We start from the raw sequence: 23291 nt of genomic DNA, 5'->3' as shown, positions 1-23291 counted from the left end.
CACTCTACTCCTCATTCTTTCTCAACTTCCCTATCCAATCTGTTACCAAGGCCTGTCAATATTACCTTTGTACCATCTCTCACTTATACCCCGTTCTCTCCTCTGGCACAGCCACCACCCTAGCACAGGCCTTCATCACCTCTAAGATCAAATATAAAATCTGCTCTTTGGCTTTCAAAGTCCTACATAACCTGCAGCCTTCCTCCTTTTCCAGTCTTCTTATACTGCATTCCCCTCCAAATACTGAATTTTTTGTTTTCTCACACAACACACTCTATCTCCTGACTCCACATGTTTGCTGGCTGGAATGCCCCCCTTCCTCACCTTTTGTTATTTGGTTTCCTTGACTTCCTTCAAGTCCCAACAATAATCCCACCTTCTCCAAGAAGCCTTTCCCCATTCCCCTTAATTCTAGTACCTTACCTCTGAGATTATCTCCAATATATCCTCTATATATCTTGTTTGTACATAGTTGTTTGCACATTATCTTTCCCATTAGGTTGTGAACTCTTTGAGAGTATAGACTGTTTTTGCCTTTCCTTGTATCTCTTGCACTTAACACAATGCCTCCTAGCACATAGTAGGTATTTAATAAATGTTTGTTGACTTTACTTCAAAGATATGCTTAATATACAATGTGATCAAAGTGTAGTTTTATGATGAAGAATGAAAGAATATGTTCAAATCTTGTGGACTTAATACCAAATATGTAAACCAAGTTATTGCAACAAAAGATAGATGTATCACATAAATTTTTTAAAAGATGCCATCGGTTATATATAAGGGTTGTTGTATGTCAATAAATTTAGCTATTTTACTTTGTCCAAGTTAATTTCCACACCATGGTAGGGTCAGTCTATCAGCTTCACAAGAAAGTTATGATCGATATTTTAGCAAGTTTCACATCAGTATTATTATTAAAAAATTGCATCCAGCCTGATTACTCACCTTATATACCAGGCTTCATTGATGTCTGGCTATTTCTGAAAACCAAAGTAACTCCTACTGAGGACTGTAGTGACCAGGGACAGTTTTATGAAGGAAGTGACCCAGGATTGGGAAGGGGGTGAAACTAAGACAGTAAATAAATAGAGAAGAGGTTGGAGTGGAGTGCAGCGTGAAGAGACTACATTCTGTGTGGAGTAAATATAGTACGAGTAAAAATACTAAGAAAGACACAGAGCGTTCTGTGTTCAGTGAATCCAAGAATCTGGCTGAAGGGGTAGGTTTGTTTTGGAGATCAAGATGGAGAAGAAGCAGATTATGCCAGACTTCATATGTCAAGCTAAGAAATTTGAACTTTATGCTGCAGGCAATGGGGAGCTACTGAAAGTTTTTGGACAAGGGATGAAGATATTCAAAATGACATTTGAAAAAGATTAATCTAGTTATATATAAATTTATGTTCTCATTATATTTCTTTTTGTTGTATCTCAACTTTGAAGATACAACCTTCTTAAGGGTGTGTTCTATTTCCTTGTAAATAACAATGATGCCTATTACTACTATGCTCTGTGCACAATGAATTTTCAATAAATATGACAAAACACTGCCCATAGAATATAGCCTACAGATGCCGAACTGGGCTATGCCTTCATACTGGTTTTTGTTTATTTGTTTTTACTGAGATCAGCTTTTATAAAATTTTCTAAAGCTAGCAACGAACAGGTGACTCACTCTCCATATTTTCATTTCTGTTAGTTTTAGGTTGGGGAAATGGAGGGAAGCATCCTTTCACAAGCTAAGTTTCAAATCTATTGTTTCTATGTTCAGTTCCTTTTGTAGCTTTTTAGAGTCAGAAAGCTAGAAAGTTAACCATGACTGTCGGTTTCCTAAGTTATTATCAAACCAAGAACTCCCCTGAAGCCTGGGCAAGCCTGAGTTCCTGAAACTTGCCGACATTCCTTGAATTTCCTTTGAGGAGGGAAAAACCTTTAACACATTCTATAAGAAAGGTATGAGGGGAAGCTCCCAAGGAAGCCAGCCAAAGCCCAAAATAAAAAGCAGGAATCGAAAACTAAAAATAACAGGCAGGGAAGTGTGACTGACACATCTGGAAGGGCTCACTTGCATTCCCTTCTAGCATTGTATCCTTTTTTTTTTTTTCAGGAGCACACAAATATTGTTTGGGGATTTAAATAGAACTATTATTTCTTCTTTAAAAATAGATGGTTCTTCTGCAGGATTGTGGCATTTTCAAATGATGTTCATTGGATTGAGTTAAAGCATTCAGTTTGTGTTTTATAGAAATCCTTGGTTTCGCAGGGGAAACAAGTAAGCCCATTCTCATTTGTCTAATTACCCATTCATTTTTTTGTTTTTTGTTTTTTAGTAAGGCAGTTGGGGTTAAGTGACTTCCCCAGGGTCACACAGCTAGTAAGTGTTAAGTGCCTGAAGCCGGATTTGAACTCAGGTATTCCTGACTCCAGGGCCAGTGCACTATCCACTGCACCATCTAGCTGCCCCTACCCATTCATTTTTAAAAACAATACGTAAAATATTTTAAATATGTCAGAATTAGCCAGACGTGGCGGTGAATACTTGAGATCTCTGCTACTGGGGAGGCTGAGACTGATTGATTGTTTGGACTCAGACATTCTTAGTTGAAGTAGGGCTAAAGTCAATTGGGTGCCTGCACTAAGTTCAGTGCCATTATGGTAAGTGCTGAGGATGGGAGAAAAGGGGTGCAGCAGGCTGCCCAAGGAGGAAGAAAACAGCCCAGGTCATAAATAGAACATCTCTGCTGATCAGTGGTGGAGTGGGGAGCTGACTGATTATTATAAAACTTAGTCAAAAGGAAGAAAGTTAAGAGAGAAAGAGAGAGACAGAGAGACAGAGACAGAGAGAGACAGAGACAGAGAGACGAGAGACAGAGAGGCAGAGACAGAGATAGACAGAGACAGAGAGATACAGACAGAGACAGACAGAGTGACAGAGACAGAGACTAAGAGAGAGGGACACAGAGACAGAGACAGAGGAAAAAGAAAAAGAAGAAAGAAATAAAATATATCAGTACTACTTCAAGTCATGGACTGGTATGAACAATGCTTATGAAACACAATAAATAGGATTGCCTTTTATTTGCTTGAAGATCATCAGAAATGTAGCATGAAAAACATTCAAACTGAAACCTGTGTGTATAGTGGTTTCTACACAATGTGCTTTGTTTTGTCCTTCTGAATGGTTTTCTTTTGCCCCTGAAGATTTAAAGTTGGATATAAATGGAGATTCTGAAGATATATATGTTGTATCTGGTGATGTATATCCAAACTTCATTTTGATTGAGAGTCCAGTTTCATTTTTTTGCCTCTTAAGAAGCTGTCAGCTTAAGAGAGCAGAATCCTTTGACCTTAAGATATAAAAGAAAGTTTGACAGATATTAGGAAAATAGAAATCTTATGCCAGGAACTAAGGAGATGTCTGTCAGTCCTGCAGTTGGTTAAATAATCACTTCCAACTGGTTAATTCCTGTTTTCTGCAGACACAACAAAAACAGGAAATATTTACCCACTTCACAGGTGTCAGGAAATGCTTTCATAACATTAGAGACCTAAACCATCCATTGAAACAGATAGTAAGTCTGAAAATGAGTGTTTAAAGTATATTTGATTTAAAATGTGCACTTAAGCTCATAGACCTCTATGCAGATGTACAAAGTCCTCAAAGATTTTATATTTATGCATTAAGATAAGCCCCAGATTTGTGCAGGAAACATGGTATGGCTTGTTTTCAATACCTTAAGGGCCCTCCTGGCATTTGCTATAAACTTCTTAAAGGTTTTCATTTTTTTTTACAGAAATATAATTTTCATCCATATAGATTTAGAACAAGAATTAGAAGGGACTTAGATGCAAAGCTAGTTCCTTGCATACCAGTTTGGACTAGATACACAGGCATGTAGTGTATTATTTACACAGAGAAGGTATCTTGAAACTATTGAAGTGAGGGACTCTCCCCCATATGCATCATGGAATTATCATTGTGTGGCCTGACTGGAGGAAGGATATATATATCTTCAGCCTCTTCTACTCCCACCCTTCTCCAAGGACCACTTTAATTCCTGCCAGGAGGGGAAGCAAGAGGTTGGAGCCAAAAGCCTGACCACTTCTACTCTCCTTAGAGAGACTGAGGATTAGGCTAGAATTATACCTACCTGCTCTTTTGAATATTAGTAGTCTAGGGGATGTGGTTTTCAAGGTCAAACTAAACTTCTGATCACTTTTCATTAATTGGAGGTAAGGAGGACCATAAGCTTTATATCAGAGGCTTGACTTCTTTCTCACCAAATATCCATTCCACAATGAACACACCAAGTAACTAGCAAAGATGCCCATTTATCCAATTTGATAGCAAACCAGAAATCAGAGAAAGTATAAAAAGGAGAATATATGCCACACAATACAGAGCGAGAGGGCTCTCCCATTAGGAGCAAGACAAACTCAGCTCAACCAAGAGATACAGTCCTAGATCTCACCTAAGGGGAAGTTCGCTGAAGTCCCTAATGTAGCTAAAGATAGGGACATGATGGAGACTTCCAGCTTCCCTCATGCTGGCTTCATACCACGACCTTATGCTTCCTTCAGCAACCCGAAGAGGGGTTTGGGATCATCCACCAGAGACTGAATAATATGTTATTTTTCTTCTCAATTATATGCAAAGACAATTTTTAACATTAAATTTAAAAAATTTTTGAGTTCCAGATTTTCTCCTTCCCTAAGATAGTAAGCAATTTGATATAGATTACATATGCTCAATCATGTAAGATATTTTTTAAAAAATATCTATTTATTGGAAGCCAGAGATTGAAGAGAATTAAAGATACTCTCACTTTTACTAACTCTTTCCCAACCTTTCTGCAGGTATAGGGCATTGATTTCCACCAATGAAGAGGGAGCCCCGTACTAATGGACTTTGGGACTTGGGTTACACAATGGACATAAAAGACTATGCTCTTAAGACATTGCCTAAATAGAGAAACCTTATTTTTGATAGTTCTGTCACCCAAATTTAATGGGATGAATGAATGAATAAATGAAAATGAATTTATTAGGCACTTAGTCTGTTCCAAGCACTGTATTAATCACTGCAGATACAAATAGAAAAAGAAGCCAGCCCCTACTCTCAAAGAGCTCATGCTTTATTTGGGGAAGACAACACAAAGAAGAACATTCAGTTGCAGGGTAAATGACAAAGCACAGATGTAATAAGTATGAGGGTGTCTGCTACTCAGGACCAGAATCCTGGAGGGGAACAGCCCACCAAATTGTGAAGGAGGAATAGAGGAATGGAGGTTCTAAATGGACATAGGGTTGTATTTGGGCAGTAATTGGCAAGGAAGGGAATTTGGGAAGGAATTATTGGGGGGGGGAATAGTCATGTGGGTCCTGGGATAGCCTGAGGTAGGGAAAGGGGAAGATGGTCCCACTCAATGCCAGCTCTGGCTGGGGTCTTCCAGGTACCCCCATGGAATCTAGAGGAGGAAGCAATGAAAGGTCCCTAGTGTTTGACTTCAAGTGCGAAAGAGTGATTAACCTCATGCCCTCAAGCATATAGTTCTCTGTTGGACAATATGCAAAAGCAAGCAAAATAGCTTTGGTCCAGATGTCAACATTCTTAATGAATGTATATGTATGTATGTATGCATGCATGTGTACTGTACATCTGTATTATATAGTATATGCGTATGTGTTTATGTATATAACACGTGTGTGTATGTATGTGTATGTGTGTGTGTATATATGATAGAAAGAGGCTTCTTCAACACTTAGAAGTCTAAATAATTCATAAGACTTCTATTTATACTATTTAAAATTAGTCAAATGAGTCCTATTCATAGTTATTTAAAGAAATCATGAGTTCCTACTTGGATTAGCTTCTAGACTACATCTCTCCATCTTTTCCATAAGTATAGAGACAACTTTCCAGTGCTTTGTGAAAATGTAGCTCTACTTCATTGCTTTTATTTACCCCAGTGGTTACCCATTCAAAAAGAAAATGGTATTCATCTAGTATGACAACTGACTTTTCTCAAACTTGCATTTATATCCACAGCCTTAGTGACCAATCTTTTTTAAAAAATAACTGTGACTGAGATTATATGTTTTCTTAATGTGTCAGTAAATTCACCCACAATCCTTGTGTACTTGACAGTAACTTTGTTAGCAGATGATATTGTGCTCATTGTGTCAAGCCTGAGAACACTGCAGCACCTCCTGGATGAGGTCCATAATCACTCAAGAGTTTGGTTTAGTTATCTGAATGGGAAAAGAAAACCTAGCAGATGAAGAATGTCTATTTTTTTTTACTATGATATAATCTTTCTGACACATAGACCCAGTCGTGTCACTGCTGAAAATCTTCAGCCCCAGCATTCAAGGGCTTCAAGGTAGAATTATTCAGGGTCATGATAGGGAGGACCTTAGACAGGCTTAGATGTGTGTGTGTGTGTGTGTGTGTGTGTGTGAGAGAGAGAGAGAGAGAGAGAGACTTGACAATTACCTAGATAGCAATAAAATAGCCATCATTTATATTTTCCTTAATCAAAGATCTAACCTTGCCATTACCCTACTGAATAAATCCTATTGGCTCCCTATTGCCTCCAGAATAAAATATAAACTTATATGTTTAGCTCTTAAAGCCCTTTATCTTTCTAGCCTCACTGGACATTAGTTTCTCTCCTACCCTCTGTGATCCAGCTAAACTGACCTCTCTGTTCCCCACACAGAACACTCCACCTCTTATCTCCATGTGTCATGTCTAGAATGCCATTCTTCCTCTTCCACTTCAAAAAATGTTCCTCTTCTTCCAGTGTGCAGCTCAAGCTCTACTTCCTGCATGAAACCTTTCCAGATCTGCCCACTTCCTAGTGTTCTCCCTCTCTAACTACCTTGTACTTATTAACTACTGTGTATATTCTACTAAATTAACATATGTTTTATGTTGCTATACATGTATTACTATGTATTCTATTAGATTACTGTTTATGCTACTATATTATCACATGTTTTATATGGAGAGAATAACTTTGTTATACTACTATATATTCATTAGTATATTTTCTACCATTTAACTAGTATATGCTTATTCTCCTTAAATTTATTCTGTATAGACTAATACTATATGTATATCCTTGTTATCTTCACTCAAATGTAAGCTTTTTCTAAGTAGGAATGGTTGAATTTATCACATTTGTATCCCCAGCACCTAGGACAGTGCCTTGAACATGGTAGTTGGGTTAATAAACAGATCCAACCATTTGTATTCAACAGATCCAACCTCTTTATGGGCGGTGGCATGAACCACATCCTTGTTTATCACTGTACTTGTGTGAAGTGGATGGTAAGTGATTGCAAGAGCTGGTGTGCCTTAGTGAAAACTGGTAGAAGTAAGTATGTAAACCCCGACACTCCTTGTTTCATCTACAATGTATCCTCACTCATCTAATGCAGTGTGTGTGTATATGGGGGTGGGGGTTAAGTCCTTCCCTTCCCAGCTCCCACCCACCCTTTTTTTTTTGTTAACAGGAATTCATATTGGGTGCGGGTTAACTATTTCAGGAGATCATCAGATTAACTGTCACACTGTTTTCATGCAACATTTCTTTATGATATTTTAAAAATATTTTTTCAAGTCAAGTGAATTTTTAAAATAATATTTTATTTATCCCCAGTTACATGTTAAAACAATTTTTAACATTTGGGGTGTTTTTTTAAAGTTTTTAGTTCCAAATTCTTTTACTCATTCTCTCCATCCCCTGTCCCTCCATGAAATGGTAAGCAATCTGTTAAAAAATTATACATTTGCAATCATGTAAAATATTAAATAATAATTTTTTAAAACTGTGTGTGTTAGTAAAAATGTCAATGTAGAAAAAACTGATGTACTAGTGGTGATGGATTTAATTAGCCAAATTGATTGTGAGGCATCCCAAAAGAATTACAAGACTCAGTGACTCCGTTTCCTAAGTTTTATTAAAATAAGTGTGAGGCTACAGGGAGAACATCATAGGAGAAAAGAAAATGTATCTCAAATAGGGGCAAGAAAGATGGTTATATTTATAGTAAGATAAAGCAGGTTATCTCATTATCCTAATCTCCTGCTTAAGGAGGTGAGTGGGCGGTCTTATCCTGATTTGGACTTCCTGGGATCCTAAGACAACCTCTGAGGAGGGTACCTTTTTCCTTGGAGGTGTGTTTTGGGGGGTTATCATAAGGTGAACCTAAGGACACATTTGGTCTTTTCTGTGCATTTTCCTAAAGACATGCTTAAACTTGTCAGACCCAGAGGGTCTTTGTGTTTATGATATCTCTTTACTTAAGATCTCGTTTCTAGTTGTCCTGTCATCTAGGACTATTAATGGCTATTGATGGTTAATAATCTCTAGTTACTGCTTCTGTTGCTGTTGAGGGTTGATAGAGACCCGAACCCTCTTGGTTACTGCACTGTTGATAAGAACAAAAGCCTTAGTGTTTCTCTGTTAACCCTTTTGGGTACTATTTATCTTAGGTTATCTATTAGCCCCTTTTAGAGCTGGGGTCTTAGAACTCAGATCTTAAGTCGTCTGTTAAGCCTTTTTTAGCCTCCTCCATCAAAACGTTTTACTTGTTAAAATATTTATTACTTAAGTGTTAAAGTATTTATTATTTAACAAAAAGTAATTCTTACAAAACATTTTGCATATGTTATTTGATTTTATTCTCACAACAAACCTGTTATGTACTTAAAGAAAGGATTATCTCCATTCTACTAATGAGGAAACTAAGACCAAGAAAGACGGGTGAAGGACCCAGATAAAAAACAGCAGAGTCAGGTCTCATAGCCTCCAAGTCTGATGCTCTTGCTTTTGCTTTTGTAGGTAACTGGGGTGCCATGACTTGCCCAGGGTCCTACAGCTAGCAAGTGTCTGAGGCCAAATTTGAACTCAGGTTCTCCTGACTCTAGACCCTGTACTCTATCCACTGTGCCACCTTGCTAGCCTCAATATTCTTTCTACTACAACTGTGCTTAGGCTACTGGTGTGAATACACAGTCATCAAGAATGCTAAAGAGGAGCTACATTGTGTCAATGTCTCATTGTATTGCATATTTGCTCAGAGTCGAATAACTGGTCTGTAGTGAGATCTGCAAAATACTCTTCCTGACAGCAGGTCCAACATTCTACCCGCTAGTCAGTCTATTGCTGTTTCTATGCTGTGTTTTTGGATACTGCTTTATTTTACCATTTCCCTGAGTTACTTTGTAAAAAGCAAAAAAAAAAAAACAGACCAAATATGTCTCTTTTACTGGATGCCCTCCCCCTCCCCACCCCCACCATTATCCTCCTCCTCTCCTCTGCTTCCTGGACTCCCCTGCCTCCTTCAAGACTCAGCTCCAATCGCAACTTCTTTAAGAGACCTTTCCTGGTCCCTCCCATCACTAGTGTTTTTCCTCTGAGATAACACACACACACACACACACACACACACACACACACACACACACACAATCTTGGCTAAATGTAGGTAGGGACTGTTTTTGCCTTTATATTCCCAGCACTTAGTGTAGTGCTTGGTATTCAGTAAGCACTTAATAAATGATTATTGATTGATTGACTAACTGTTACATGTGAGTGAAAGAGAAGGGATCCCATCCAATTCTTCAGGACTAGGAGAAACAAATATCCATTAAAAACCAGGAGCAGTATTGGAACTGGCAAAGAAGGAGCTGGAGCCATCCCAAACATGTCTAGCTGTTGGCCTGTGGTAGGGTAAGGAAAACCTCTACATAGGTAAGTGGAATTCATCCTTGAGTGTTGTTCTCCCTCCCCATCCCTGCCTGGGCTAACAGGACCTATTGACTTCCCAAGGAGTGGCTGTGAGAAGGAACTAGTAAAGTTGCTGCTCAAGTCCTGGGCTGCTCTGTTGGGTAAATGGGGGCTCTTCTTAAGCAGGAAAGTCAATGAGGAACCTACTTTCTAATTATGAGGTCATCTGTCTGATGAAGCTAGAGGAAAACTGTCCAAATTAGGAACAATATTGTTGCTGCTGCTGTTATTATTGGTCCTTCATTTTCTAAGAGTACCAGTGACATGTGCTTGTGTCCTGATTTGTGCATTAATTGGATATAAATAGGGCAGAGCTGTACAAAGTAGGCAGCCTCACTCTCTCTTCAAGAATCATCAAAGTTCAGTGGCAGGAAGAAAGTCAAGGTGACTTGCAATGGCCCATGATGCAGTGGATGACCTTGGTGTCTTCGATGTCTGACCAAGCTCTAAGCACTCCACAATGCCTGTTTCATTGTGCATTTGGAACAATCTGTTGGAATGAGGGGAGTAAATATACACAGCAAATCATTCCATGAAAGGGAGAGCATTAACAATTAGGAGGCATGGGGGCAGCTAGGTGGATAAAGCACTGGCCGTGGATTCAGGATAACCTGATTTCAAATCTGACCTCAGACACTTGACACTTGCTAGCTGTGTGACCCTGGGCAAGTCACTTAACCCTCATCGCCCAGCAAAAATAAAATAAATAAATAAACAAACAAATAAATAACAAACAAATAAATAAACAATGGATGGGCGGATGGATGAATCAATCAATAAATAATGAATAAATAAATAAAACAAAAAACAATCAGGAGATTCAGGAAAGTATTTAGGAGGTGGTAGCTACACTGAGCCTTCAGGTCAGAAGGGACAAGAGACATCTGACTCATTGGTTTAGCTATGATATAGACAAGAGAAGGAAGGCATGGCTAGAGATGGATTGTCAAAATCTTTATAAATGCCAAACAGACATTTGTATTTTAGCCTGCTAGGAAAGAGCCAATGAAAATTACTGAACAGGGGAGTGGCATGGTCAGACCTATGTTTCAGGAATATTAATTCAGCAGCTTTGTGGAGGCTGGATAAGAGACTTATCAGGCCATTTTAATGTTGTAATAATCCTGATGAGAGGTGAGAGGGATGGGCTAAGTAGAACAATACTAAAACAAGAGCAGACCCACAATAATACCAATTGGTTTTTATTGAACAATAATAAACATGTCCTTTTAAAAACAAAAATCAAACAGCTTATTAGGTTTACATTCAAAGACCCCACCTGTCATTCACAACTCTGGCATAAACTTAGAGCCTAAGATCTATGTAAATAGTAAAATCATTTTTAAATAATAATAATTATTATTATAATAACAATAATAATAATAATAACTCAATTCTTAACTCCAAATAAAATATCTTGCAAATGTTCCTGGTGAGCATCTCATATAGTGGTGCTGCTTATGTTAGGATCATTATAACTGTACCCCGATTTCCACCATACATCCCACTTTTCCAGGTTTAAAAAAGAGGCATCAGCTCCTTCAAAGTCAAAAAGTCAGCACATCAGCTACCAGTTTAAAATTAGCCCTCCTTTTGCTACCTCAGTCAAGGAGTCATTTGCAAATTGTGAAGTTGAATGACATTTCAGTCACAGTACATTTTTTTGGGGGGAGAAATCTAACAAAAATGAATTGTCATGTGGCTAAAGTGTTTGAGGTTCCACTTATGCTTATGACTTCTATTATTATAATTTCCATCAAGCCAGCAGGCTACTCATGTTTGGAAAGTTAAGGCTTCTGTTAGGCAGCTCTCTCAACTCTCCCTTTACCATCTTCTGCATAGTCCATGCCATGATCACCTCCTCAAGAAACAGATCAATATGGGCATACAAGGTGAATCATAGTAACATGTTTCTTTATAAAAATATAGAAATATTTACCTTTCCCCCCCAAACAAACAAAGATGTCTCCATATCCTGCTTCTCCCCTCTGTCCCAGAATCCTTCCCCAAGTTATCCAGGTCTCTAGATATCATAGACAGTCCTTTAATATGTGCCCAGTATTACCCACATCTACACAATTTCATATGGGCAACAGACGTCATCTCACTTATTTTCATTGGGTTTTCTCATTTAGATTTCCTTTTGTTTCTCTCAATGTGAAAGAAAGCTCTCAGTCCTAGTACAACCACAGCATTGAATTAAAAGGCATCAGAAGAACACGGGTTGGCATAGGATATTTGCCCTCCGTTCCCACCCCTTCCCAGTCTTCCCATCCCTTGCTGTTGAACCTTTGGTGTCAATATCCATCTGGATCAAAGTACAGGTTGGGAGTTTTAGCTCTGGATGTCTTCCCTTTGACCGCCACACCCGAACACTGGTGTTATTTAAGTATCTTTTCTTTTAGTTCTTCATTATTGCTATATATCTAACAGATCTAGAATGTGTCTAGTGTTCAAATACTTATCAAGACAAATATCTAAAAGTGTCTGGGCATATGCATTTTACAGAATGTAAATAATCTTCCCCCCACCCCCAACCCCAACCCCATTGGAGTCACACTGGATCACAATTGGTCTCCAGAAGTCAGGTTTTCCTATTGGATAAGCTGGATTGCTCTTGAAATGTGTGACTGTGTATTGAACAATCTTCAAAGGGAGTACTGATTTGGCTGTTCAATCAAACCATACCCAATATCAGCGGGGCTTTAACCATTTTGTTACCGGAGGATAAGCTGTATTCTTTTTCACAAATTGCTCTTTGACTGCGTTGCCATCTCCAGAAGCCATGTCGTGATCTGGAAGGGCAAGAACAAAAATCAGATCCAACTGTGAGTGGTACATCCACAGGTCACAGAGATTTTTAAAGAAAGTTATGACTTTGTGTTTAAAATACTAAATTTGTGAGAAAGCATTTGCTTATTTGGCCATGGTATAATCATTGCTGGCATTTATATAGCACTTGTGGTTTGCAAAGAGCTTTACAACTTCTTGAGAGTAGAAAACTATTTAATTATTTATATTTGTGTCACCAGAACATAGCGCAGGGCTAGGGCTCAGAATAAGTGCTTCCTAAATGCTTGATAATTAATGATATCACTCAGTCCTTCAAACCCTTTGAGGAAGGGGGAGGGAGATACTTTTTTTTTTCTTAACAAACAAGGGAAATGACACTCCAAGAGATTGAATGATTTTCCCAGGATTACACTCAGCTAGTATCTGAAGTGAGATTTGAACTCAGGTCTTTCTGTCACTAAATCTGGCATCCTCTTGCTGTTCATGCTTCCTGGGAATCTATCTGTAGATCTAAAAACATAGCTTTCATGGTATCTTCCTATGAGGCCCATTGTAAACTAGAGTTTCCCATAAGAAGGCTGGATCAGTTTTAGAGAATTCAGAAGTAGAAGAACCATTCTTTCAAGTAGGGGGCCAGACTAGATCACTCCCAAGATCCCATCCAGCCCTAAGAGTCTATGAAGTTATGACACTAGCTTATGTACTCCAAGGCTTTGGACTCAAAGGTGTCATTTCTTCATATTCTTAAGCCAGTGGCATATGGACAATCTTTAGGCCCCTCAAGCTGCTGTTTAGGTACATAGAGACATTGTGCATGGTATAGGTCATTGGACTAATGAATCAGAAAGAGGTGGAATCAAATCCTGATTTATGTATTTATTAGCTGTGTCACCTTGGATAAGTCACCTAAACTCATAAGGCCTCAGTTTCTTCATCTGTTAAAAAAAAGTCCCTCCCAGGGACTCGGTTCTAGCTATAAAGGCTTAGTGACTATGGAGAAATCATTACCACTCCATGGTATGATTCCTGAGAATTAGCTCACATGAGATTTCCAGCAATTCCTGTTCTCAGTCAGAAATATATGTAACAGGTTTTCCAAGTACATATGAATAATAATCTTTCTTGTCCCTTTGAACAAGCTACGGAAATGTGCGATGGGAAAAGAAGGGGGGAAAGGCTACCTAAGGTTTGAAAATATCTGAAAAGAGATGTGACAAAGGATTTAGAAGTCTTTTATTTCATTCATACTTGGTCTCCACCGCAAAATGAGTTTGCACACAAGGGATCAAGATGGAACTAAAGGTCTTTTTGTAACCTCGCAAAGAAAGAAGAGAGTGAGACAAAACTCAAGGAAAACAGTGGTTCTTTATTTCCTTTGGAGAACTGGACGAGAGGAAATGGTGTCTATGCTGCAGCATGAAGGATGTAGGTAGGTTAGACATACAGAAGAATTTCCTGTCATTGAGGATTGTTAAACCCTGGGCTAGACTGTATTGGGAGGCCATGGAATCTCCTTCTTTGACAAACGACAAAAGGACAGGGGATATGATTAGATCATCATCTTGGTGTCACTCAGTAGAGGGGAATGAGCAAGAGGATCCCTCATGGGCCTTTCTGACCCTGGACTTTCATAAAAGCAAAATGGAAGAGAAAGTGGCAAATGATTAAGGAAAAAAAATATCATAAAATAGATCTTATTTATGATTTTTGTTTTTATGCAGCCTTCATTTCTAGATATACACCCCCCAAACCATCACCAAATGAACCCTTCCTTGTAAAACCAATGCACATAGTGATTGTATCCAGCAGTGTACATATTCATATATAGTCACCCCGCTTCTAAAATGAAAGAAGAAATATGCTTTCTCACCAAAGAGAGCTCATATTATATGACCAGCTTTTGAATCTATATTGGAAGCAGTCTGACCAACCAAAATATTTTCAAATCACATTAAACATTAGCCATGCAGGTTTCAGGGGCTCTATAGAGGAACCATAAACATTTTAAAAGATTGAACAATGCTTCACTCATAATTTCATAAAACATTCACTCCATTTCTAAAGCCCAGGTATAAAAAAATGTCAAAGTTAAATATAAATATGAAAGGAAAAATTAGTGGAAGAATTCACCTTTATCAGCTACTTATGTAGAGCTTATTACATACACTTATTCCAATCCAATATGTCAGGGATATGTGATATCCTCAGTTTGGGTTTCCTCCACCAAAGCAGATTGCAAACCCTCTAATATATCAAATATTATCTTCAAGATCTGCTGTCACCAAAACATTTTAATACGCTGTGGTCAATATGGTGACAAATCAAGATAAATCCAGTCAATCATCATCAGGCCAATACTCAAATCCTTCCCAGTTCAGTAAGATATGTGAGTTTGTGCCCCATTGACAAGCCCACCCTAGGGGCAGCTAGGTGGCACAGTGGATAGAGCATTGGCCCTGGAGTCAGGAGGACCTGAGTTCAAATCCAACCTCAGACACTTGATACTTACTAGCTGTGGGACCCTGGGCAAGTCACTTAACCCCCATTGCCCTACAAAAAAAAAAAAAAGAAGAAAAGAAAAGAAAGACATATCCACCCTGCAGTGAGGTGCTAAAGTGGAACCTGACTGAAGAATATAACTTCATTTCTGGGTCTAAAATACAGCCCTTAATATTCATGTGTTATAAAGTTAGCAAAAATATTTGTTTCTTAAATAAAATACTCCAAGGATCTACTTATAGTTACCTTAGTTACTGACTCCTCCCCACACTCATTAATTTGAAAAGAAAATCCTATGATTAAGAACATTTTGATTTACAGTTCATTTCAAGGATCAATGTTTTGCCTCCTTTTTAGTGTGAAAATGATGTGAATAATTCAGAGAACCCAATTTGCAATGCATATAATCTTGAATTATTATTCACTGGTGCAGAAAGCACCTATGGTTAGGTGAAATAGGCACATTTACCAAATACAGTAAGATAACAACAATAGCTAGCCTTTGTATAGCACTTTAAAGTTTACACATATTTACATAACTCAGTTGTAATTAATATGAAATGTAAGGGATCAGAAAATCTAGACTGACTGGAGATTATCTAATACTTCAAGTAAAGGACAGTAGGCCAGATAGCTTGTTAGTGAATGGTAGAAGCTTTAGATAAAATGATATAAAATGAGCTGCTATTCACTGAAGAGAGGCAACATGACATAATAGAGAGAGCTGGCTTGGGAGTCAGGAGGACCTGCCTAGGTTCAGGACTCCCTATGATATTGGTTCTGTGGCCCTGAGCAAGTTTTTGAACATCTCTATGCAGCAGGCAGCTCTCTCAAAAGGGGGAGGGGTCCTAAATATGGTGAAGCCCCTCTCAGAATAATGTTTGTGTTTGTTTGTTTGTTTGTTTGGGGGGGGGGGTTGGTTTCTTTTTTTAAAATCATAATGAAAAGAAATGGGAAATTTAAGTTAGAAATCAGTAAAAATAAAGATTTTTTTTTTTCAATTCAAGTTTGTGGACCCTCAAATCCATGGACCCTGGGATGCCTACAGACCTCAAGTTAAGAACCCCTGCTCTAAGCCACCAGTGAATTGCTGATCTGCATTGGCAGTTGGTATTTCCTCTCTGAGAGTTCCCAATGCAGATAAAATTAATCACCTAATAGTCAACAATTATGATTTGTTTAATATGTGTGCAGTTTCCATTAACATAGTACTCTAAGGTGAACATGATCCTGCTTATGCTAATGGGTTGTGAGTTCTGGCTGGTCCTCCAATCAATCTAGAAAGGATTTGGATGGGTTGTCCGCCCTCCAAGGAACCATGCTAACCAAAGCTCATTGCCAACATGATAAGCTGGTCATTCCTCAGAAAGGCTGGACACTAGGCCACACTAACCTATGAGAGCTATAGCTCCTAAATATGCACAAGGATGGGGATCAGTACTAGCAGAGGGAGTGACTGCAGAAATAATCACAGATTTTTAAAAGTCCTTCAATAAAAAATAAGCCTATGGGCAGGACTGCTGGAAACCGTGGGAGATGGGCCAGTGCCTAGACATGCTGAATATATGAAGTGCTTCTTTCAACAATTTCACTCATTACTCAAAGGTTTCTTGCTCCCCAACCTATAGATTTTCAGAAATATTGACTAAGCCTGCTCATTTCAAGGAAATCAACAAGCACCAAGGTGCTTTTAAAAAAAGTTAGCTTCGAATATGCTGGCTTGAATATTTTATCACTGAAATCATTCCTTCTAAGTGAGATCAGGAGGGGAGTGGCTTTGGCTAGTGAATATCTAAAGCAACTCACTGAGGGATTTACAGAACTTCCATATCCTAATTAGAGACTCCTCAAACAGGAGAAATGTAATAATCAGCTGAGAATTAGATTCATTCTCCATGTGAAAAGGAAAGAGTTTTCCAAGAAATCTTTTAATGTTTAAACAACATGCTTTAGCCTTGCAAAAAAAAAAAAATCCCCCCCCTTTCATTTTTATTTCATTTTATTTTGTGGGGCAATGAGGGTTAAGTGACTTGCCCAAGGTCACACAGCTAGTAAGTGTCAAGTGTCTGAAGCCAGATTTGAACTCAGGTCCTCCTGAATTCAGGGCCGGTGCTTTATCCACTGTGCCACCTAGCTGCACCCCCCTCCCCCTTTTCAAAAGAAACAATAAAAATTAGCCTGCCTTCCCCTTGAGTTACATATATGGAGGGGAATACATAGTAACCAGCTCTTTTTATCTACTCACTACCTTAAAATAAAATAAAATAAATTGTTAATTAGTAAAAGAGTGACTGCTAGATTAAGGACATGGTTATTCTGACTCTGAAATTCAGGGTCAGCTCTTACCTGAATAAACCACAAGTCTCCTTTTGGAAGGCTTTGGAGCAGAATGGAAAAAAGGAAATTTCAAACATTTTCCAGTAACTTTGTCACATATGCCAGTTGGACAATTGCAGGTCTCTTTGCAGTCCATTCCATAGGTACCATAAGGACACTCTTCAGGATAAAAAAAAAAAAAACAACAAAAAACAAAACAAACCCTTTAGTGGAGAATCTGATTATTTCCATTCTTTAGCTGCTGTGTACCCAGACTCTTGGCAGTTCTGGTTTAAAGATGAACCTCAATTTGTTTTAAACACATCAAATTCATGAGCTGATGTTCCAAATGATGAAAAGTAAAATTCAAACTTGAATACTCTCCTAACAGATCAGAAATGCCAAGTCTAGGTAATGCAGGGATTAATAATAATGGTGCGATGGAGAGTTTGAAGTCATAGGACTTGAATTTGAATCTGGGTTCAGTACCTAGCCTTTCTAGGTCTCCATTTCCTCTTTTGAAAAATGAGGTAGATGGACCCAGTAACCTCTATGGTTCCTTCCAACTCTGGATCTGAGATCCTAATAGCTGACATGTCACACATATTACCTCATTTGATCTTCACAGTGACCCTAGTGAGAGAAGTGTTGCAATTATGATTTAGCCCCATTTTACAGATGAGGAAATAGAGGCTAAGAAATGTGACTTGCCTATGTTGACATAACTAGTAAACATGCAAGGCAGGGTTCAAACCCATGTCTCTCAGACACCAAGGCCCATGCTCTATCCATTATGTTAGGCTGTTTCCCTTAATTACTTCTGTTGTAAAATTTAACAAAAGAAAAAAACGCATATTTTAGCCATTTTCTCCTGGGGAAAAATACATTTCATAGATGGGAGGAACCTCAGAGAAAAAGATCTCATTTTACAGTAGAAGAAACTGAGGCCCCAGCTAATGACAGAGATGGCACTAGAACCTATGTCTCCAGTTCTAGTCCAATGGGATTTCCATTATCCCATGTTATACCTGCTGCTCTTTCTTCCTCTGAAGAAGAGTCAGGCTTTCTCTCTATGTATCTTTCTGTTCTCTCTGTCTGTCTGTCTCTTTCTCTTTCCATCTCTGTCACACACACACACATACACATCACCTTTTAAATAGGTGTAATATATATATGGAAAACCAAGAGAGGTAGAGGTGGGAGAAAAATATCAGAGAACACAGAATCCCTGCTTCCAGTTCCTCAAGGGTTAAAGAATATAGATTTATACTTAGCTTTGAGTATAGGGTTGGCTTATAAAGCAAAAACTGGAATATTCTTCAGGCATCCTCTAGTCTAAGCTTTTTTTTTCTTTTTACAGATGAGAGTGTCATACAGGTAATAAGGGACAGAGCTAGGATTTGAACTTGGGTCTATGAATCTAAGTTCCACCCTCTTTCCACTGCACCATGGTCTCCTTACTTACTAGTCAGCTGGCAGGACCTGGGAACTTCAGTCTCTGCACAGAGATCAGGAGATTCAGCTCCAAAGGAGAAGAAGAAAACAGGAGCTCCAACCCTAACTCTGCCCCTCTAAGAGCCAGACTTAAAAAACAAAAAACAAAAAAACCCTCTCCTGATCCTCCTCCCCCACTCACCACTTTCTGAGTCTGAAATGGGCACACTAACAAAGACTTACTTGCCTTACTTACAAGCAGCTGCTTGGCACAGTGGATAGAGCGCCAGGCCTGGAATCAGGAAGATCTGAGTTCAAATCCAGCCTCAGAAAAGACAAGTACTAGCTTTGTGACCCTAGGCAAGTCACTAAATCCTGTTTGCCTCAGTTCCTCGTGTATAAAATGAGCTAAAGAAAGAAATGGCAAATCATGCCAGTATCTTCGCCAAGAAAACCCCAAATGGGGTCACAAAGAGTTGGACATGACAAAATAACGACACTTGCCTTCTCTTGAGAAAGTTATGAGAAAGCCCACTGGAAACCTAAAGCCCAAGATAAATGCTAAATATGCTTTTAAGGTGCCTGCTAATTGCTATGCACCGCTACCTAAGGGAAGCCTAACCTTGTTTCAAAATTTTTCACATTGAAATAAGTAAACTTCTCCTGTTGAGGTAAAAAGAAACCCCAAAAAGTCATTAACTGATAAATAAATGTAAGAGTCCTAAATTAGGAGTGACATAGTCTGCCTTCAAATACCATCACTGTTACTTAGTAGCAAGTCATCCTGTCTAGGCTTCCATTTTATCCTCTGTAAAATGAAGTAAGGCATCTATTGCTCCTTTCTGATCAGAATTCTATGACCATGTTCCAAAGTGCATCTTGTTCAAAGCGTGACCAGAACTCTAGAAAAGATCCATTACTCTTGGACATTAGTCAAACAAAATACATGAAGTGGGGTTGATTTGGAGAGGTCTGAAAGACATCTATGCAGACAACTTCAAGGGAGTCAGGCTATATATACACACGCAAGCACAGAGGCAACTTAAAAATTCAGTTGAATTCCCCCCCCCAAAAAAAAAGGTTTTATTAAATCCCCTGGAAGATCTAGTACAGTGCTAGGCACGTAGTGCATAGATTTAGAGACTACGAATTGACTGATTGAAATCTTGGCCATTCAGCATCCAACATCTGGATAACTAGAAACTTGGATAAACTACCAGTTTTTATCTGGATGTTTGAGGTCATTTAGACACAACCAAACTTGAGCTGCTTTAGATAGCTGAAGAACTTAGTCCTGACTCCAACAAAATGGAATGGCTTTCAAAACGGCATTCCAGGATGCTCACAAAAGCTTCCCCTGACCAATGTTTCATGCCAGGAGAGAAGAAAGTATCCAAAGCAAAATTTTACTACAATCTGAAGGATGATTGAAAAAGGAATCCTAAAAATCCCTTTAGAACCAGCATCGCTCAACAGCTATTACATCAATCCAGTGGAATAGCCACTTACTGCAAGAATTTGGAATCTTTACAACTTGCCTCTTTACCCATATGTGAGCATACAGTTAAAAAGACCTTTTCATGCCAGGAGAAAAGCAATCTACAGCCTATACTTGCTATATTATAAGTATGATTGTGTTAACCACTTCCTCTCTAATTTCCTTGCAAGAATCCTTGTTCTTTTTGGCTGATAAGACCTGCTATTTACAGAAAATACAATCCTATTCAAATAAGAACCCATACACACACACACACACAGAGAAAGAGAGAGAGAATTTGCCAAATAAATAAGATATTTCATTAAGTTCCATCATTCCTCCTGTTTTAAATTGGCTACACTGGTAGATAATAATGGTAACTAAAATAATAGTAATAATAATAACTATAACGACAATAATAATAACAATAACGACCACTCAGAATTCAAAACCCACATTTCTTGGTACTTTCTGTAAGTGAGAAAGTTAATTTCTAAATTACATTTAAATATTGGGAAATTATTAGATAAGCTTAAACACCTCAATACTAGATGACTGCATTCTTTTTTTAGAGGTACAATTTCATTACAAATTCATTCAAATGGGAAAATTGCTAAGAAATATGCCAAATGTTTTAGTGCTTTCATTTTTTTTTAAAAAGCTTTCTTTAATTTGTAAAACAATCACATTTTAGCTCTTTTCACTTACAATAAGGTGTTTCCCCTACTATCATAGTTCCTAAAGAAGATAAGGCAGTTTCTTGATATTGTAAACTTTTTAAACAAGCATTACTCATTTGATTAAAACTTGATTCAAAAAATATTTCCAATCAAAAGCACTCAAGTTTTAATAAATTCTACTAACACTTCCCTCTGCTTTTAATAGGTAGATTAAAGGGAACAGAGACTGTCCAGCAATTTCTAGAGCTGCTCTCTTTTTCCTGGTTGTATCTCTTTCTTTCATTCAGATTTCATTTGTCCTTTAGTACCTGTATATTGTTCTGAATCATCAGCTCTGGTCTAAAGAGGACTGAGTTTTCTTGTTTATCAGAGAATCCATTTTCAAGTGTTTGGAATACAGATGGTGTTCTTTCCAACCTATTCCTAAATCCGCAGTCATCCCCAAGGAATATTTTACCCTGAGTTGTCTCCACCCTCCAACCTTTCCTGTTCAAAGAATCACCAATCACTAAAGCTCACCGCCTCTGGGGCAGGTACACACAATATCCAAGACAACAGATGAGCTAGCTAGTCTGTAATCGCTCTCCAAGGAAGATGTTACAACCTTCCTTTGATGCCATTTCCCTGATGGAATTCCTAAACTGAAGAGATCAATTGCTGTGTGTGTGTGTGTGTGTGTGTGTGTGTGTTCGGCTTTGTCTTTGGCTGTTGTTTGTGATGTCTTTTTGTATCCTTTTTACCTAAGACCATTCCTTCCCTTCTGTGTGTGAGCCTCCCACCCGATTCTTTGCTGTAAGAGGGCCCTTATTAAAAGTGGAGTGGAAAGGGAACAGAGATTGGCACCACAAAATCCGGGTTCATATTTGTAACTCTGATATTTACCCCCTGTGTAGCCTTCAGCTGTTCAATGATAATGAAATCTAACATTTATAAAGCATGTTGCTTCGATTATCTTATTTAATCCTCACAATAGCCCTGTCAGGTATGTGCTATTAGATTTATATAATATTCTGTTAACTCATCCTGCAGTTGAAGAAACTGAGGCAAAGACTTACCCAGATCTCACAATTACTAAGTCTCTGGGGATGGGATTCGAACCCAGATCCTCCTGGCTCCAAGTTCAGTTTTCTGACCACTATGTCACCTAACTGCTTCCCCTGGGGCTCTCTTTTCCCATCTGTAAAATGGACCTGCAGGGGGCCGAGGTTACTTTCCATATTAAGACCTCCTTGCGCATTAGAAGTGTGCAGAGCCCTCCACCTGCTGCTTGGTGGGCCAGGCAAAGCGAGCCCCGTATTTACCTTTGCAGATACCAAACTCGTCACCAAAAACATCCTCCTGGTTGGAAAACTGGCAGAGCAGCCCCGGGCCGCACTTCGCGCCGTCCATGCCCGAGACGGTGCGATAGCAAGTCTCCCCGAGGTTCGCGGCGCACACGCGGCAGCAGCCACAGTCATCCAGCACAGTGTTCTTGCACTGCTGGCTGCTTTTGCAGTGGTTGGGGTCGCAGTTCGAGGGGCAATCCACTGCATACTTGGGGCGCCTGGCCGCCTCCAGGTGCGCAGGTACCAGAAGCGTGGTCAGCAGCAGCCAGAGGCCCTTCATGGCTGATTCCCGGACTGGCACACAAAGAGGCTGGACCTCCAAGCTGAACGATCTAACTTAGAGACCCGTGGCCTGGGCTGCGGGATGCAGCCGTCAAGAATCCAAAGAAGTAGCTGAGCATCGGGCTACAAGTGGATGAGTTTTATACGCTGGGTTGCCCGCACGCTTCGCCGTCATCAATTTCCTCAATCCGGCAGAGTTGTCCTCCTGCCAACCTCTCTTGCTTTAGTTTATGAAATCCAGGATGAAGGTTGGATTAACACGCCGCTGCCATCCAGGAATTGAAAAGCCCGAGCTGATGTCATCTGTTATGTTTAGTTAGTTGTTTTGCATGAGGGCTAAAAACCCTCTCACATCCGTCTCAAATGCTCAAGGACGTCTCCAAAGGGGGGGAGGGGAAAAACGGAGATTGCATACCATCAATGAGGACAGGAACTGTTTGGACACAGGGCACCTCACAGAGCGAAGCTTTGTCTTGCAGATGGAGCCCCTGGAGTCCGGAGGAGGGGGGGAATGGTATCCGAGTGGATCACTGGGATCGAAGCAGCTCCATTTAAAAAACAGTATGAAGCATTTTGGTATTTGCAGTCAGTCGATAAAGCATTTGCTAAGCATCCCCTATGTGCCAGTCTCTGTGCTAAACGCTGGGGTTACACGGGAAGGCAAAGCTACGCCTTGATCTCAA

General features: G+C 39.2%; 1 protein-coding gene across 1 annotated transcript; it reads right to left on the bottom strand.

Annotated features, from left to right (window-relative positions):
* Positions 1-12361: 12361 nt before the first annotated feature.
* On the bottom strand, positions 12362-22910 carry ESM1 (endothelial cell specific molecule 1). Its single transcript, XM_043978145.1, is given in 3 exon segments — positions 12362-12597; positions 17441-17590; positions 22303-22910. Coding segments are annotated over 3 exon segments (732 nt in total). The 5' UTR covers positions 22784-22910; the 3' UTR covers positions 12362-12496.
* Positions 22911-23291: the final 381 nt, after the last annotated feature.

Source organism: Dromiciops gliroides, chromosome 1, assembly GCF_019393635.1.
Source record: "Dromiciops gliroides isolate mDroGli1 chromosome 1, mDroGli1.pri, whole genome shotgun sequence".
Classification (NCBI taxonomy): domain Eukaryota; kingdom Metazoa; phylum Chordata; class Mammalia; order Microbiotheria; family Microbiotheriidae; genus Dromiciops; species Dromiciops gliroides.
Note: the sequence above shows the minus strand (reverse complement) of the source record. Positions and strands in the feature narration are given on the sequence as shown.